Source organism: Vanessa atalanta, chromosome 13 (genome assembly GCF_905147765.1).
Source record: "Vanessa atalanta chromosome 13, ilVanAtal1.2, whole genome shotgun sequence".
Classification (NCBI taxonomy): domain Eukaryota; kingdom Metazoa; phylum Arthropoda; class Insecta; order Lepidoptera; family Nymphalidae; genus Vanessa; species Vanessa atalanta.
Window position 1 is genome coordinate 8,688,492 of NC_061883.1, and position 19,862 is coordinate 8,708,353.

The following is a 19,862-nucleotide window of genomic DNA, read 5'->3' on the forward strand; positions in this document are numbered from 1 at the left end:
CATTATATTATTCAATCTTTCACTCATTCACATTCGCTCACCACTCATTTCAATCAACGAACAGCTTTACTTGATTATTTAATATTCATTATTAAAAACATTGTCAAACAGTGCAGACGTGTCTTATTATACCTACCCCATTTCCCTTCACCATATAAAATAATATTAACTAAAGTTGTATAATATGTAATAATAATAATAATAATGTGATATTATTAATGGTATAATTAATTATGATGTCCTATAACGTAGCACCGTATTGGAGGCTAGGTCTAGTCTCTAACAATATATATAAACTTATAGTTTTTTTTTTAATTATATAATACCCTTTAAGAGACTAAAATTGGGGATCAAAGTTTGTATAAGAGATTTTAATTTTAATTGTCTATAATATGTCTTATCTTCGTCCAAAAACTCGTACAGGATTTAATTATTTTAAAAGTGATTTTACGTCAATTAAGTCTAAATTGAAAAAGATTGACTGGCATGATCAGTTTTCCGTCTGTCAAAATGTTAATATTATGGTTAAAACTTTCTATGATTTGTTGTCTAAAATCATTGAGGAATATGTGCCGAAACGAAATGTATCGAGATCTAAGTTTCCACATTGGATTCAGCCGAACCTGGTCAGACTTCTTGCTGAAAAAGACAGATTACATGACAGATTTTCTAAATATGGCAACCCACGTGATAAATTAGAATTCAAACTCATACGAACTCGCTGTCATAAATTAAATGACAAATGTTATAAAAACTATAAAAAGAATGTTGAGTCTAATATTACCAAGAACCCCAAATATTTTTGGAATTATTTTAAAAATCTCAAAAAAACTAACTCGTCGTTGCCTCAATTAATGAAATTGGACGATAAAACAGCACATTCCGGCCATGAGACTGCAAATCTTTTTGCCAGCCATTTTTCCTCAACCCAGATTTCAAATAATAATGGAATACTTTCTAATGATTTTATGGAACCTTTTAATATTCCGACTATATCAAAAGTAAAATTTACTGAAAATGACATTCTTAATAAAATAAAATTGCTTGATTTTAAGAAAGGCGCAGGCCCGGATGGCCTTCCTGCTCTATTTGTTAAAAGATGTGGCTCGGCCCTCACTTTACTGTTGGTTATGATATTTAATCGGTCTCTTGAAGAAGGTACCTTCCCCGATGAATGGAAAAAAGCGCGTATTGTACCGGTGTATAAAAAGGGTGATTTAACAAATATTAAAAATTATCGACCTATATCTATTCTGTCTTGTTTTTCTAAGCTCTTTGAAAGTCTTCTTTACCCCATAATCTATAATCATCTAAATAACTTTATATCAAATGACCAACATGGGTTCAGAAACGGTTTTTCGGTTCAAACCAATCTTGTAAACTTTGTCTCAGACCTAGCACAAGATATTGACAGTGGGTATGAAGTAGATGCTATCTATACCGATTTCAGCAGCGCCTTTGACAAGGTTAGTCATCCGTTACTTCTTGAAAAACTAAGTCGATGTGGTGTTTCGGGCTCTCTTCTAAAATGGTTCATGTCGTATCTGTCTTATAGATCACAGGTGGTAGCGGTCAATGGTTTTCAATCTGATGCTTATTTTACCACATCGGGTGTACCACAAGGTTCTCACTTGGGTCCTGTTTTGTTTCTATTATTTATTAATGATATCACAAACCACGTAAAATCATGTAAAGTCTCTTTATTTGCTGATGATTTAAAGATATATAGAAGGGTTGGAAGTCAGTCAGATGTTAAGATAATTCAGGACGATGTAGATAGAATTTATAAATGGTGCAAAACAAATTTTATGACTCTCAACATCAATAAATGTTTTCATGTCAGATTTCTCGAAAAAAAAAACCACTTGTGTCAGGTTATTCTATTGGCGGCGCACAATTGCAAAAAATAACTGAGATTATGGATCTTGGTGTCATGGTGGATAGCCAATTAAAGTTTGTTTCTAATATTACCAGTATTATTGGTAAAGCATCTAAAACATTAGGTTTTATCAAACGTAACACAAAAGGATTTTCCGTGACTACCAAGATCTTGCTGTACAATGCTTTTGTGCGTAGTCAATTGGAATATGCTTGTATTGTGTGGAATCCCATTTATACTATTCATTCTCAACGTGTTGAGAGTATTCAGCGTATCTTCACTAGGCATCTTGCCTTCCATTCAAATGAGTTCTCGCATAGACAACCATATGTTCAAAGGCTTCTGCATTTCAAAATGCTGTCTCTTCGTGACAGACGATGCGTGCAGAGTCTTTGCTTCTTACATAAAATACTTAATGGTGATATTCAGTACAGTGGCCTAGTCGAACGCTTCCTTCTAAATGTTCCTTATAAATGCCCAAGGAATTCTATTCCGAACACATTTCACATCCCGCGCGTTAAATCTAATCTTGGATCCCAGTCTCCCGTGGTGCAATTGGCAAGATTTTGTAATGAAATTTCCAAAAAGTTGCCAGGTCTGGACCCATTTTGTGATTCGTTTCATGTATTCAAACGAAAAGTTGTCGACTATTTTTTTTTTTCTTCTCTAAGTTAATTAGTTTTCCTAAGTTTATGTAGTGATGTTTTTTTGTTTTTATTTTGTGATTTTTGCGTAATGTTTTTGTTTTATTTTTGAATTAATGTGTGGACTTTTTAATTGTACACTGTTTGTAGTTTGTATATGTTATGTGCACTTGTCATTGACGTACATATCTGAAATTTTAATATAGTCGCTTTGGCTGTAAATGTTTATTATATGTGTGTTGTAAGTGTGCTTGTTTAAATAAATAAAAAAAAATAATATAATAATTGTTCTATGGCAAACCTTTACGAAAATTCAACTTACACAAAGAAACAAAAAACCCTGAACTAAGAGGGTACGCTCACGTCTAGTGGTGGTTTTGACATTTTTGACAGTTTTGCATTAACTTCTTTAAAAGTCGCAAGCTATCCACAGACCATTTTGTCTATAGCGAAATTATTATAAAAATAAACGTTTACTAAAATCTCATATTTTTTTTATTTGGCTTAGATAATAAGGTTTCAATAATTATTTAAATATAATATTTAATTATATATAAATTAATTTAAATATAATATTTAATTATATATAAATTAATTTAAATATAATATTTAAATAATTTCAATGCTCACAGGCGGCCTCGGCAAGTTAACATAATGATTGTGGACAATCATTCTTATTTTTATTTTATTTTAGCTCAGAGACTTCACAGCTATATTAGTCAGGGTTGCCATTTTTAAAATAAGTAAAATATAATAAAAATAAATTGTAAGATATTATCATAATACTGGTATTGCTCTTCAATAAGTGTAAAAAACGTGTTAATTCTTAATAAAGATTCTTAAAATATGAATGATACTTCATTTGATTCGGAATGCATCTAGAAAAAATATATCTCAAGGATTATTATTAGCACATAAAAATTAAATTAGTTAAGTAATAAAAAAATATTTTCTTATTACTTAACTAATTTAAGATTAAAAAAAATAGTTTTTCGTTAATAACACAAATAAAACTAATAAACAACTTGACCCTTAATTTATTTTAAAGATATACTAGCTATTGCCCGCGACTTTGTTCGCGTGAAAATGGATTATATTACAGAATAATTTAAAATATTACGTTAATTTAATACCTTATTTGTGTTTCAACTGTGGTTCAACTTCGTGGGCTAGATACACCAGACTGCTTACAGAGGTCACTCTTGAACAGGCTATTTCGAACTGTCTATGCGAAAACCAGTCTTCTCTTATATCTACTCCGGCCATTTTAGAAATCGGTGGTGGTGGTTTTTCTGTTATTGACCTGTCGCAAACCCAAAGAACTATAAGTCCTGAATACCTTTTTAACGAAGTTATTTTTGTCATTGCCAAGCTGTTATTGGGAGTTTTTTATAGCCCTTGCCTCACAGTTGACTACTTTTTCTCATTTGAAAAAAAATAGAGCAATATAAGCCTTTGTATAATCATATTCTGATTATGAGTGACTTTAATACCTGTGTTATAAAAGACGATCATCGTGCTTTACGTTTGAAATCTTTCGTAAATGGAGCTGATTTGCAAATTTTACCAACATCACTAATGCGCCACTAACCTCGGGAACTAAGATGTTATGTCCCTTATGCCTGTATTTACACTGGCTCACTCACCCTTCAAACAACAATACTGAGTACTGCTGTTTGGCAGTAGAATATAATATATAGATTTTACTTCCAATAGTTCCTGTTCAAAAATCGGTCGCAATATTTAGTGATTGTGATTTTCCTGCTCTTTACATAATATAAATCACAGAACATAATTTATTTCTGATGAAATAAACTTTATTTTTGTAAGAATGATCATAAGACCTTCAATTTACTGTCTATAAATAAATTTTAACTGTATATGTATTTTATTTACTGCCAGCTAATAATGTATTCTCAAATGTTAATCAATTGCAATTTCTAAATAATACATTACTTATATTTGTGATTTTATAGTGTCAATTAAATTAAACAGTAAGAGACTATCCATATTAATATTATAAATGCGAAAGTAACTCTGTCTGTCTGTCTGTCTGTCTCGCTTTCACGCCAAAACTACTGGACCGATTTAAATGAAATTTGGTAAACAAATAATCTAGAGCCTGAGAGAGGACATAGGCTACTTTTTATTTGGAATAAAGTGTTGTAAAGGGGTGAAAAGGGGGATGAAAGGTTGTAAGTTGTTGAAAATATTGTCATTTTTAGAACTAGAAGCATAAAACTTATATTTTAGGCTATATATAACATATCATGACACCCACTTAAAAGGGAATTTTGGAAATTCTACCCCTAAAGGGGTGAAATATGGGTTGAACGTTTGTATGGAAGTCCATAATTTTTTAAGTTGTAAACATAATACTTTATTTTTAGGATACTGATTAAAAATGATTACATAAATATTTAAGCGTTTCTGAATATTCTACTCCTAAGGGGGTGAAATAAGGGATGAAAGTATGTATGAAAGTCCGTAATATTTTATTTTAGAAACATGAAACTTTATTTTTTGATACTGATTAAAAATGACTAGATATGTATTTAAGCATTTTTAGATAATCTACCACTAAGGGGGTGAAATAAGGGTTGAAAGTTTTTATGAGAGGCAGTCATTTTTTAAGTCAAAACATGAAAATTTATTTTTGGAATACTGTATAAAAATGATAACGGACGTTTTTAAGCGTTTTTAGGTAATCTACCACTAAGGGGGTGAAATAATGGTCTAAAGTTTTTATGAGTGTCAGTCATTTTTTAAGATAAAAACATGAATCTTTATGTTTGGAATACTGATTAAAAATGAGTAAATACGAATTTAAGCGTGTTTTGATATTCTACCATAAAGGGGGTGAAATAATGGTTGAAAGTTTTTATGGAAGTCCGTTATTTTTTAAGTTGAAAACATGAATCTTTATTTTTGGGATACTAATTAAAAATGACTAAATACATATTTAAGCGTTTCTAGATAAACTATCATTGAGAAGGGTGAAATAAGGCTTGAAAGATTTTATCGGACTCAGTCATTTTTTAAGTTAGAAGCATGAAATTTTATTTTTGTGTTACTGATTAAAAATGAGTAAATACGTATTTTAGGGTTTCTCGATATTCTACCTCTAAGGGGTTTAATAAGGGTTGACTTTTCTTATATATATTTGTCTAGAAGTCCGTTATTTTTTAAGTTAGAAGCATGAAATTTTATTATTGTGTTACTGATTAAAAATTAGTAAATACGTATTTAAACGTTTCTTGATATTTTACGCCTAAGGGGTGAAATAGAGGTTGACATTTCGTATTCAGGTTAGTTTGAAGTTAGAAGCATGATATTTTATTATTGGGCTACCGATTAAAAATGATTAATTCGCATTTAAGCGTTTCTGGATATTTTACGCTTTCCCTCTTTAGGGAGGGAAGTTGGTTCAACTTTCCATATACAGGTTAGTCTAGAGGTCCGTCATTTTTTAAGATAGAAGCATGAAATTTTATTTTTGGACTACCGATTAAAAATTACTTGATTCGCATTTAAGCGTTTGTTGATATTTTACACCTAAGGAGGGAATTGGGTTAAATTTTCCGTATACAGATTAGTCTGGAAGTTCGTCATTTTTGAAGTTAGAAGAAAGAAATTTTATTTTTGGGATACCGATTATATATTCCAATTCCGCATATTCTGCATATACCGATTCTGCATATTCTATCTATAAGGGGTTTAATAAGGGTTGTCATTTTTTATATAGGTTAATCTGGAAGTTCGTCATTATTTAAAGTTAGAAGCAGGAAACTTTATTTTGTGCGAAGCCGGGGCGGGTCGCTAGAGGTATAAAAATATAATATGAGTCTAATAAGTAATTTTTAATAGTTTTAATATGTTAATATCGTATTTTGGTAAGAAGTAATTAAAATAATGTTTGCTTTGAAGTACATTAAACACATTAATTATTAAAAATCAAACAATATACTTATATAGGTACTATTATTTCGCAATATTTTAATTTCGATTTCGCAATATTTTAAAACGGATAATTTTATGCGAGTACACTATTTTTATGGTTTTCCAATTCATTTGAAAAAACTTAAAATTCCGTGCTGTATAATGGTTTTATTCTGTTCGTTTTTTTATTCTGTTTGAATAAGCTTTGCAGAAAAAGGTTTAATAGCTGTGATGTGTATTCGTGAGCGATTTCAGTAAAATAAAACTAAGTAACACAGGCAGTGCCAAATCCAATCCTTGCGCCGCACCTGGGCAATTTAAAGATGCTGTCCAAACGAGCACTACCGGAAACAGTTCGGCCGATTCCAGATGCTTTCTTGACTGCGATTTCTTGACTCTAAAACTCAATAGCTTTTTATTGGTTGGATGCCCCGGTTGGGAGATTTGAATCTAATACCGCAGGATCATGGATGACATGGATTATAAACGTTTTATACCAGGATATCCCGATCCTTATTATTTATAGCTATCATCCTTATTATTTAGCAATAAGTGTAATTTTAAGCATATTGTTAAGTGAAATCCTTTTTGTTTAGTACAGACTTGAGACAGTTTGTAGCTATTGTTTGTAACTATTTTTTCATAAAAAGATATTTTTAATAAAATTAAAATTGATATTTTGTCTTGGGCATTAGAATTTAGATTTCTGGATTTAGAATATGGTTTTTTTTTTCGCTGCGACAAATTCGAAGCGCTAAAAATTATTAAAGCTGTTGTACCTTGCTGATATAAGATTCACGTAAATTGTTTTATTTTATAATTAAGTATATGTATTAGTAAGCTACTACAACTTACTACCTCATGAACATATTATATTTATATTACTCCCCAGCTCTAAATAAAGTGGAGTCATATATATATAACTTTAAAAATATTATAAGATAAAGTTATTAAGTTTTAAGTAACTATAACCCATAACGTCAAGTTTAACTGTCTTTCAAACATACTGTAAACTAAATAAGAAAGGACGTAGCCTTTGAAAGTTAAGAGGACTACAGGAGCTAATTGCAAGTTTTATAATGCATATAATTATATGATCCAACACAGTAAACCAAATCAAAAAAATATATGATTGTCTTCAGGATATATGCTAGTTAGTATTAGTTTCGAAAACGTGATATAATTAATTTGATGCAATAGAAAATCACAAAGTTACCTCTAAAAACACCTTTTACCAAATAAAAACTATAAAATATACATTCAATAATTCTGGTTTTTTGTCAGATTATTCTCCAAGCAATATACTAGATTACTCCTGTTTCACTATTTTAGTAAAATCAGTAGTTTTTTTTTTAATCAGATATTCTTATTTCGACCAAAATGCGTACGCATGTGTGCGTAAACGCCGTGTACAGACTTCAGCTATTGCCGGCCGAGTACTACAAAGAGAGACACTGTGTCGATCTTTTCGCCGCATCATTACGTTACGAGATATTTTATTTTTTTGTAATTTTAATTCATTGTGTCATGTTTTCTTATAGTAAATATTATTCTTTCTTGTAAATAAATATATTAAGTTAAAATAGTGTAGTAGTAATAAGGCATTTGTTTTTTATTAACTTATTTGTTATAAATTTTAACTGTGTAAATATGGGAAATAAAGTGAAATCCGTGAGGAAAACTAAAAAACGTTCATATAAATATAATAAAAAAGCACCAAAGACATGAACGATATTAAAAGGTAAGAGTATTTTATTAGTAAAAATATATATTTTTATAAACTATGAATATTGCAAACATCTATTAGAAAAAAACTGCAATCAGTTCGCATAGAATTAGATTTTTCAAGCTTTTTTTAACGATTACGATAGAGTATTTGGTTAAAGTAAGAAAATCCATTGTTAGTGACTAGATTTGATACCCACGAATTTGAAGTAATATTAAATTTTTTATTAAAAGTACTACGGGGCATATTAAGATACATATATTTTTTTAAATACTTAAAATATAATTAGTAACATCTATTTATTTTTTACAGAATAAAGAAAGTCGAAAACAATAAAAAAGGAAGCTATTTCTATTTCGTAAGAGTTTAATTTTATCGATTTTGTTTATGATAGGAATTAAAGTTATGAATGAATTAATTTTAATAATAAAAAAATAAAGTTAATACGTTACAGAAAAAAATTTAATTATTGTTAACCAAAGAACTAAAATATTTAGAAGTGTCATTTGTACGTAATTCACAAAATTTTATTTTTTTATAGATTATAATGAATCCAATAAAGTGTTATGAATACAAGGTAGGATAAATGAACTATATTTTTAAGACGTCTCTATAGATCTCATTCTGCCCATTTTTTTCGAAGCATCTGTAACTCCTCTATCTGAAGTCTTTCTAGAGATCTAACTCTACTAAGGGCGATATGGGATATGGGATTGATCATTTGCAAACAGCTTTGTATCCCAGGTATAGAACAGCGTAATGCAGCCCTTGGCACGTACTCACTTAACATTGGGTGAAGGCATTGGCAAAAATCATTAATCACTTTTTTGTAGCGATTTTAATAAAAAAATTAAAACTAAATGTATTTTTTCTTATTTGTAGTACCAAATATAAATAAAAATATTTTCAGCGTAATTGAATCAGTTTTATTTTTAAATCATTTGTTAATTAACATCAAAAGAAATAAAAATAATTCTGTTGTCCTATCTATAGTCTCGTATTGATCTTTGCTCTCCTCTCATCATTGCTCTCCGTGATCAGTACTATCGATAGTATCGATAGCGACAATACTATCGATAGTATTGATAGTTTAGGTTAAAAGTAATACTATCGGTAGTATTGCCCATGGGGAACTATCGATACTATCGATACTATCTCTAACACCTTAAGTATCGATAGTGGACTATGGATATGCAACGGTGTGGTATCAAAGAGTGCAAATTTCAATAGTTGTTTTATTCTTCCGGTACAAATGATTGGATTTGAATTTTAAATTGAAAAATGGACACTTATCTTCATTATTTACATTATATCCACCAGCCATAATGTTAATCTTTAAAATTCTAAAGCAAAGTGTAAATAGGTAGATATTGTCAATGTTGTAATCGAGAGGAACGATACGACATTGTATGCTACGATTACAATTGCAAACATTTGTTAGCAAAGAAATAGGAGAGTCGGCAGACGGTGCACGGTCGGGCAGTCGGTCACTGGTCAGTCGGGAAACGAACATTACCCGAGCGTGACGTATAAAATCTTGACTGTTATGCTCAACCTATTCCGCGATCTACCTTATCTCTTATCACTATAAAAATGATACATCGAATTACTTCACGAGTGCCAAGATAAAGAACACCCTATTCGCGATAAACACCTCGTCACGGATTCATTTTGTTAAAATTATATCATTATTAGTACGAAATTCAATGATAAATGAATTTATAAGTGATTTTTAAAATAAATTATCCTTGTATTTACAAAGGATGTAGTTCATCGAAGAGGCCGTTGATTTTTAGTGAAATTCGTGATCGAATTAAATAAATAATTAATCACAATGTTTTTGCTATTTCTGTTCCTGATCGGAATATCTTTGGTAAGCTGTAATCCGTGTCCAAGGGAAGAAAGTTTGAATATAACAAATGGACTGAAATTTGAAAATGGCTCTATTATTTATGATGGATTGGAATACATCGAAACTACGTGGTATGAAGAGGCGATCAATGATGAAGTGGTTAGATTCGGATGTCCGTGCATTGGACGAGTGTGCTTGTGGAAATGCTGCGGAGCGGGCATGATGTACCTCAACAAAACTTGTAAGGAGGTAGACGTAAGCGAAAGTACAGTTCATCCTTTCAATCCTACGGTGTATAAAGGCCGGGAACCATCTAACATGACCGCGAATCAGCACTTCTTTTACATGTATGGACCATCCTGCGAAAAATATCTCGTAGATTCAAATTCGTCCGGAGAAGAAATATATATACAAGAAGTAAGTTTCGTTTTAAAACTTTTAGTTGGTCATATTCTCTATTAATTACGTTATTATAATTGTACATTAAATACAATACTTAAGAATGAGTGCAGAATGAATATTTCCCATGCAATGTTACAACAGGTTTAAAAGTTAGATAAGTTCAACAAAAAAAATTACCTGTTAATGTATCTTGCAAGGCATGCTACAGTTATACCTGTAATAGTGATCAGGGAACAAAAACCTTATTAGGTACAAGGTATTTTTTTTCTGTTATCTGTTATCTGTGACAGACGATAATAAGCAAAGGATCATTTACAACAAATCATTAATTCATATTATTAACTAAACAGAAGATTACTTATATTCCATAAAAACTAAAAAATCTTATGTACTTTACTTGGTGGTAGGGCTTTGTGCAAGCCGGTCTGAGTAGGTACTATGCAACTCATCAGATATTCTACCACTAATCAGCAGTAATTAGTGTTGCTGTTTTTCGATTTGAAGGGTGAGTGAGCAAGAGTTAGGCACAAGGGACATAACATCTTAGATCTCAAGGTTGGTGGCGTATTGGTGATTTAAGGAATGGTTAATATTTCTTACAGCGCCATTGTCTATGGGCAGTGGTGACCACTTACCATCAAGTGGCCCATTTGCTAGTACGCCTTACGATATCATAAAAAAAAAAGTATATAAACGTTGTGATTTAAAGTACCTATACTTACTACCTGCTTTGCTTATTTAAATATTTCATATATTGAATATTTATGATAGAATAATTATATTATGAAACGTAAATATTTCTGTGAACTATGTGTCTTTTGCGTCAGTTTTTATGAGGTACTTCGATGGGACCCTGACATCGTGCGCGTTTGAATTAAAAAAAAGTTATTGTTGTAGCTTGAGTCACTCCTTATTACATCAGTTATCTTCGCTATCTAACTTTTATTCTAAAAGTGAAAGTCCCGTCAAAATCGGTCCAGCCATTCGAGAGATTAGCCGGAACAGACAGACAGTCAAAAATAGAAAAAAAAATGTTATTTTGGTATATATACCGTGTATACATACATATGCATTTAGTTAAAAGTGGTTATTTTATTATTACAAACATACACTCCAATTTTAATATATGTACACAAGATGAGGTTTTTATTTCCGAACTGGTGGTCATACATTTTCGAATATCATTAAACAAGTGTATTGTAATCTTATTGATATTATAAATGCGAAAGTTTGGATCGATAGATGATTTTTACTTAATCACGCCAGAACGGCTGAACGGATCTGAATGAAATATGGCACATAGATAGATCATAGTCTGGAAAAGCACATAATACTTCATACTTACAATTTCACACTTTCAATAAAGATTTTGACTTCAACTATTAGTTGGAAGGCAATTTGAAAAGGAATACTTCCGAAACGTGTCAATACAAACATGCTTCGATTACAAATTAAAATAATGTATAAAAATATATATATATATTAGGTATATAATTTATGTATTCATTACATCAATATTTATTAAGAAATGAAATACTTTTTTATTCTAAATGCTACGTCGTCCTTCTTTACCTACACTATGGTAAGCTATACTTTAATAATGAACATATTGTAATTATTAACATTCTAACTTCAATCAAGAGAAGTTAAACCGTTAATTATGCACTAAAATTATTCAGAATCAAGCAGGTTTATGACTTGCGCCTTTCAAATCGATGTTCCTTAGTCTAGACCATCGTAATCACGGACTTATAAAAACAAATGCATGCGTGTATTAATAATTAATGTAATGAAATATTCATATAATATGTAAATATATAGTTGTCAATAATTGTCTAAAGAATATAGATTACAAATGTAACGAAGCAATTAAAAATCAACAAACAGAACAAAAACACCCGGAAAGGCACGGTAACGATAGAAATACAGAAATATCTCAAAATAAATAATACATAATATATAATAAAATAAGTAATACATAAATTTGGTCATACATACATTTTTACATACGACCCCTATATGTCATGACTCATTAGGTAATTCATAAAATGACGTTGTTTTCACATCTGTGAGAATAGAATATGCACAAGAGTTCCTTGGAGAAACAAAGGAGAACATTAAGGGAGGTTCAATTAAAATTAATTAATTCCCTTATACCTTGAGGACTAAATCGGTTAGTTAAAGTTTGTATCGAATGTCGTTTTTGATATTTTTATACCGTTTTAAAAAAATCATACATACCCTGAGCGTTAAATAGGATAATGTAAGGTTATGTTGGATGCTCTTCAATTTTTTTTCTATTTCTGGCTTGAGAATGTTTAATAAATAACCATTTTTTGAGATAAGTAACATTTTAAGTGGCCATCTATTTCACGTTCAAGGATGCGCCTATATGACTCATAGGTATACAATGACTTAGTATCCGATAAAAGTAGCGCTATCATTATACGTCGATGTTGTGTCAGAAACCTTTACAGCTAAATTATAATAATATAATACGATGAGGTAGGCTCGAACGCATAGAATAAAACATATAACTACTTAACATACTTCGTATGCGTCCTCTGCCTCTTAAAATCAATTTTCAAAGTAACAAAAAGTTAACTATTTGTTTAATGGAATAGTGGTTGGTGTGCTACACAGCTATTTAGGGCCGAGCTACGATAAAATGGATAGTTTAAAAAACAACTTCATTAATAAAAGTATACGCTCACTCGTTTTATATATATGTAAATATGATAAAATGAGTGAGCCAGCATGATTGTTTATACGGGAGACATAATATCTTAGCTCATAAGTCAATCAAGCAATTCAACAAAATAAAAAAACGTGGATCTAATACATGTTGACTTTCAGGCAGGATATTATATATATATAATTGTATTTAACCTAACTTTGTATTTTAAATGTTAAAAAAGAGTAATTAGTGAGTTTTATGCCGGCTCTTCTCGGTAGAATCTACATTCCGAACCGATTGTAGCTTCCCTTAATATAGATTTATAAAATTGCGAATAAACTACTCGAATAAAGTATATTTTGATTTTTTTTTTATTGAAACGTCGTCGGTGGATTGTCAGTTTAACAAATAGTTAATATAGCAGACATAGTTAAAGTCACGACGCATAGAAAACAAACAAAAACTTCAACAAACCTGTTGATGCAAGTAATTGTAGCGTTGTATCTAAAAAATACATATAAATATTAAAATTAATTTCATCACAAATATTAAGTTAGTCATAATTGTTAGGAATTTATAGTGAAGCCGTGAACGAATGCGTAGGTCTTAAGTTACTATAATGTCAGTCGTTTAATCTTGTCAAGACAACAAAAAAAAATCATACTGAGTTACTTTCGCATTTAAAATAGTAGGTATATATTAAAATATGTCTATATTTAGTATTGAAGATCCTAGACTTGAACGTACTGACCGAATTTTTATTAAAAGTATAACAACTTACCTTATTGCCTCCACTGGCGACAGGAAAGCTGGTTCGTTTTTTTCCCAGAGGATCGGAACTGCGATTCAACGGGGAAATGCTGCTAGCATTTTTGTCACCATTCCACGCAGTCGAGGTTTATACAGCGCCTAACTATTTTTAATTAATATTTGTATATTTTATTTAAGGATTTAATGTTAATAATTCTTATGTAAATCCAATGTATGTTCACAATAATATATTTGATATTAGTTTAATTCATATTTGAATGAACGAAGTAAAAAAAACATAAGTAGTTACATTTCAAATGTTACTAATATAGTAACAGAGAGAACAATTTCCTATCGATTTTATAAAAAGTGATGTGTTTTAGATAAATGAGTTTACTTCAAACGATAAAATTAGGATGACCTTACAGAGTGTTGCGGAACAAACGATGTTGCTTATATAGCCGAATGTTAGCTGAGAGTTTATCTGACCAAAGCTAACATTCCATGGAACAAACAAGTCTGTTAGCCATTCATTACGCTTGTTCAACACTGACTCAGAGACGAATTACTAACAAGCGAAGTAGAAAAGAAAGTTACAAATCATTTACACTGCGCTTTCTACATTAAATTAATTTATAACTGCATGAAACATTACTACGCCAATAAATTATTCTTCTATTTGTATGTAGTAATATATAGTTTTTGTTGGACTAGAATAAAAATATTATTTATTATTATAAAGCCTTAAATTCTTGACAGATTTAAAAATACTTGAATTTGCGTATATAACTTCGCTAGCGTGAAAATTAGCAAGCTATTAGAAAGACCGAGAAAATACGCAAATATCAATGACATCGTTTTTAAAATTTCGTAATTCAATATATTTATTATTATGCTAAATATCTATACTAATATTAAAAATGCGAAACTAACTTTGTCTGTTGATCTCTCGGGGCTAAACAACTGAACCAAAATTAATGAAATTTGGTAAAAAGCTGCTTTAACTTCAACGAAGGAGTTACTATTATATACGTTAATGTTTTTAATGTTAACATTAATTATATAATACATATAAACAAACTGTTATTTAAAAAAAAAAGAGTTCTCAATCTACCTTTTGTTTTATAATCTGAGATTATACAATTAATTATACGCTTGTAAATAGATACTACGCTTATACGAATCCGTCTAACGCGCACGCCACACGTACGTACGTACATGTATTGCAGTATAGCAGTCAGTCATGTAAAAACACCATGCTTTAGCCAAATTGTCGTGACAGTCGAAGTATTAAACATTCGGCCTAACATTCATCTCTTATTCATAAGGAACTTCGTTTCAAATAGTTGAAAGGATTCTGCCTGTTATACTGTTAACAGAAATAGCTTTAATAAACTCAATGATCTACTACTACTATAGTGCACGGTAAAATCCTCCCTATCCTAAAAGATAAGGTTAGGTTAGGTTAGTTAACTATATACGGCATCGTGGTTGAGTAAGAACTCAACCACGATGCCGTATATAGTTTAATTTATGATAAATTAAATAGACTTGTAAGATGTTTGTAAGATATAATTTGTCTATCACATTCAACTGTTTGAAAGTATTAATTTCAAGGAACGGCTACTCCATCAATTGTAGGTAGATTACCTAACAATCACATAGTTCTTTATATAAAATTGGTGTGGGGTATTTTTGCAATGCTATATTTGTATTGTATTTTTGCGTGCTCCGTTCGCAGTCAGGTTGGATATAATATACGAAAATCTCGGAGCGAACACTCATTTATCAAAAACTCCCATAAACAATATACATTTCAAAGATTTTAGAACTTCCGAACGAGACTGCACATAAAAAGTTCGGTTATATTAATTAGCACGACTTACCTAACAGACCATTCTACATATGCGAAACTTACACAAACTTCAATAAATTATAATGAGCAGCTGACTCCCTTTCTTAGTATTAATATTTGTGATATTTCTGTGGTATATACTTATAATCTTAGTCGTATTTGTTATTAAAAAATTCCGAGAAAAACAATGGCGTGGCGATATTTACATTAATTGTCCCAGGAAACATACTTACGTCATGTTTGTTTTAGCTTTTTTTTTTGTGGTTGACTTAAAAACAGAAACTTGTAATCGTATTTTCCTTACATTATTTGTATATCTAGACAGAATGGCTCACTACAAAAGAACTAAAACAAACGCTCCAACTTCGATATCTTGGTGTGCGTGACAGGTACGCTTGGCACTCACCAAACGTCATATTACTTTACTAGTGTGCGTGTATTTAGTGGCCAACATTTGGGCACAATTTTGTGGGTCGCGTTCTCAACTATGACTAAACACATAAATCTTTTTTTCTCATTTAATATTTTCCTACTCATTACAGTCATCTTATAGCCATAGTAACGAATAAAAACTTTTTATCGAATAGAAATAAACAATCATTTAATTATTATTCATTAAAGATATTACGGATTGGTATATCCAATCAACTGTTTTAATCTGTTAAAAGTCGAAGCTGATACTTAATTAAATTTACTAACAAGAATACATAGTACACCATTAACTAATAGCTTGAAGTCTAAAAATAAAGAAAATAAAAAATATATAAATAGAATAATTGTAATTTTCATTCGTGACTCTCGTTAAAATAAGTAAACATGAAATCTACCGTTGTTTATAAGTAACAATTGTTACATGTAGTTATCTCTTAATACAAGCTATTTTAAATTTCGCTAAAGCTTAATCGAATCACCGATAACATAGAAAAAAATATAATATACAAATATATTAAGTGTGTGGTGATTAATGTATATAATAAAGCGGTAATTGCTTTTTGTCGGTTAATTAACTTCAAATTAAACAAGCAAACATAACTAATATAATTTAAATATATGTTTAAATGTAATAAGGACTTATGTCTTCGCCCCTTGCCCAGGGTGAGCAATTTTTTAAGGATTTGTTCATATGTTTGTTACAAATAATATAGACAAGACAGGAATCGCTGCAATTGCAATTGATATCGCTTCGAAATTGATAAAAAAGGTATATAGATCTAGTTGGTAGTCCGAATGTTTATGAAAATTAAAAAATTTGAATGGAATATATCTAGGTAGTATAGATATTTTAGAGTACACAAAAATATGTTTCTTTTTTTTTTTAATTATCTAAGATATTTTTTTAAGTTTTAGGCTTAAGAATAATTTCTCTATATGTAGAGACCTAAAGAAAATCTGAGTTTGAGTACTTATGTTTTGGGAACCAGTAACAACAACGAAATCAAAATTAATTATTTGTAAATAAAGGATTTTGTAATAATGATTAATAGCTTTATTTATAGTCTATGAAAATGAGTCAATTTTTAATCAATTTTCAATTATTTACAATAATATCGTAATTCCTAACAAGCAACGACTTAACAAATTATTGACTATGGTTTTTTAAAATATTATATATGTGCGTTGCATTTCTTGTATATTCAAGATCATCTTTAAGTAATAATTGTTTATTTATTATTTACGAATACTATTCACCTAATTACACATGTATTTTTCTGTACTATTTGTATAGTAGATACCTTAAATAAATTTGTATATAAGAAGAATTTAAAGCTTTATTTTTTAGTTTAGAAAATCTTCGTATAAACATTCCCACGCGATACGAAGCGCTCGTAAATATTATGGAAATGATAAATGGCTCAGTGGGTGGGTGGCGAATCACTTAAAAAAGTAAGTATTCATTTTTGAAATCGTAGAAAAAAATATATATCGAGAGCGAATAACACAAAGTACACGATATTGACGTACATTCGTTAAAATTTTTGACCCAAACGAATTTGAATTATTTGATATTTTCGAGGAAATTTAATTTCATACTGGTATCATATTTTGTTACTATTGTCGAATTTCAAATAAATATTCTTGAAGTACTATATTATGAATACGAGTCAAATGCTTTTATTTTAAAAACTCTCAAAGAGTTATAATCAGTACGCACAAATTATAACGTTACAAATAAACTGTCTCAGAAATAATGGTTTTAGTAAATGAGTACACCAAACACTTATCCGACTCGTCTAGCCTAATTAGTATTTGTGTTGGCGTTACGTTGTTAGAGATAAAACACTGTATCGTGTCGACAAACATTTGTTACTATGTCAAAGACAAGAACGTATATCGTCTTGACAAAAAAACCTCTGCTTATTTTTCCACTAAATAAATTGAATAAAAAAATGTCTCTTAGTCTATGGTATTTATACCAAAATTTTAACTCATATTATATCGATAAACAACTGCTCCTAGCATTTGGCGCTCTTTGCCTACCTCACAGTGTGAAAATGTTGAATGATTTTATTCGTCAAGCTATCTTATCAGATACCTACAAATAGATTCCGTGTTTACAAAGACCTACTTTAGTATCTGTTTACAAGATGCATGTGGCGGTGTAACTCTTGTATTTACTTTTCTCGTTTCACACAATTTACAATACACCATTTATTTACAAAGTGAAAACTTCTTAGAATGCACTTTATTTTTTTAAACAAGTATTGTTTTGGCAGTTGCGTGTTCAAGTCAAAATTGTGGTACGTTGGTGGAATGTTAACAATCAGGGTCTAAAATCAAAATAATCGTTTGGTATTATGCTTTGTTTATTGTTACAACTGGTATGTTATTGCGAGCTGTGCCTGTTTCGCGACCTGAGTTTTACCATATGTTGGAAAACTTAACGCGAACAATATTATTGGCGTTCGATTTAATAGTTATGATATATATAGGCTTTAAATTTAGGAGGTACTCATTGGCGTACCTCTTAAATAATGTAGATTATGGGTTTAAATCTGAGATTTAAAATACTAATGGTTTTTTTTTCTAGCTTAATAAATTTAATAAAGTGCCCCAATGTTGTGTACCTTAGGCCCTGGTATATTGCACCACATTGCGTTGTGGTACGCCAATCTATAATCTGCTAGTGTGAGTCCATTGGCGCAGCATATAAGCTCCAAGGCTTATTTATTTATTATTTCTTGCACACCAATACTTAGACTAAATTTGAGATTTGGATTAAAATAAAATGCATTAGGAGACTTATCGCTAAAGCAGCGGTGTTTTCCAAGCAACTTTGGGCAGGGGACTGTTTGTAAAATACACGTGGGAAGTGGTACAATTATTTTGAATTAATAATAGTACAGAGAATAAGTAATATACTGCTTATACAAACTAAGCCTTCTTATAGATTTGAAGAGGCCTTGTCCCTTTTTAATCGATAAGATTAGTATACTATCCACTTAGTTCTGCTCTCGCTCACTCGCTGTTAGATGGCGCTGCTGTACATCAATTCTTCAACTATTATTGTTACGCACGCTACTGTTCATCAACACATGACAATAAGGACAAATTTACACATAGCACAATGTCCTTACTTGGTGGTATGACTCTGTGCAAGCGCATCTGAGTAGGTATCACCCTCTCATCAGATATTCTACCGCAAAGCAGCAATACTCAGTATTGTTTTATTCCGGTTTAAAGAGTCAGTGAGCCAGTGTAATTACAGGTACAAGGGACAGAACATCTCAGTTCTCAAGATAATTGCTGCATTGGCGATATAAAAATAAAAAAAATACAGCTTCAATGTCTACATTACATACATACATCTCATCATCATTCAATATGTAAGGGCGATGTAACCACTTACCATCAGGTTGCCTATTTGCTCACATCTATACCATAAAAAACTATCATTCGGTTTTACCAACCTTTTGAATGCCATGAGTTCAATACCGTTAATATTACCGTAAGGTAATAAAAATATAGATAAAAGTGAGTACTTTACATGATAATAATTATGTTTGTATGACAAAGTAAGTATTCGTAATTTGTATCTAAGATAAGCAGATTAACTAAATAAAAGATTGTACAAATCCGACACGACCGGAGGGCGTCCAGGCGCAGGACTTTAATGGGCTGCTCAGCAATTATACGGACC

At 30.5% G+C, this 19,862-nt stretch overlaps 1 protein-coding gene across 2 annotated transcripts in view; it reads left to right on the plus strand.

Annotated features, from left to right (window-relative positions):
- The first annotated feature begins 9,668 nt into the window (after positions 1-9,668).
- Positions 9,669-19,862, plus strand: part of LOC125068224 (G-protein coupled receptor Mth2-like) — a 33,037-nt gene continuing 22,843 nt past the window's right edge. For both annotated transcript variants that reach the window (XM_047677292.1, XM_047677293.1), the window contains exon 1: positions 9,669-10,457. In XM_047677292.1, the coding sequence (XP_047533248.1) occupies positions 10,023-10,457 (435 nt within the window). In that variant the 5' untranslated portion in view covers positions 9,669-10,022. The remainder of the gene's footprint in view (positions 10,458-19,862) is intronic.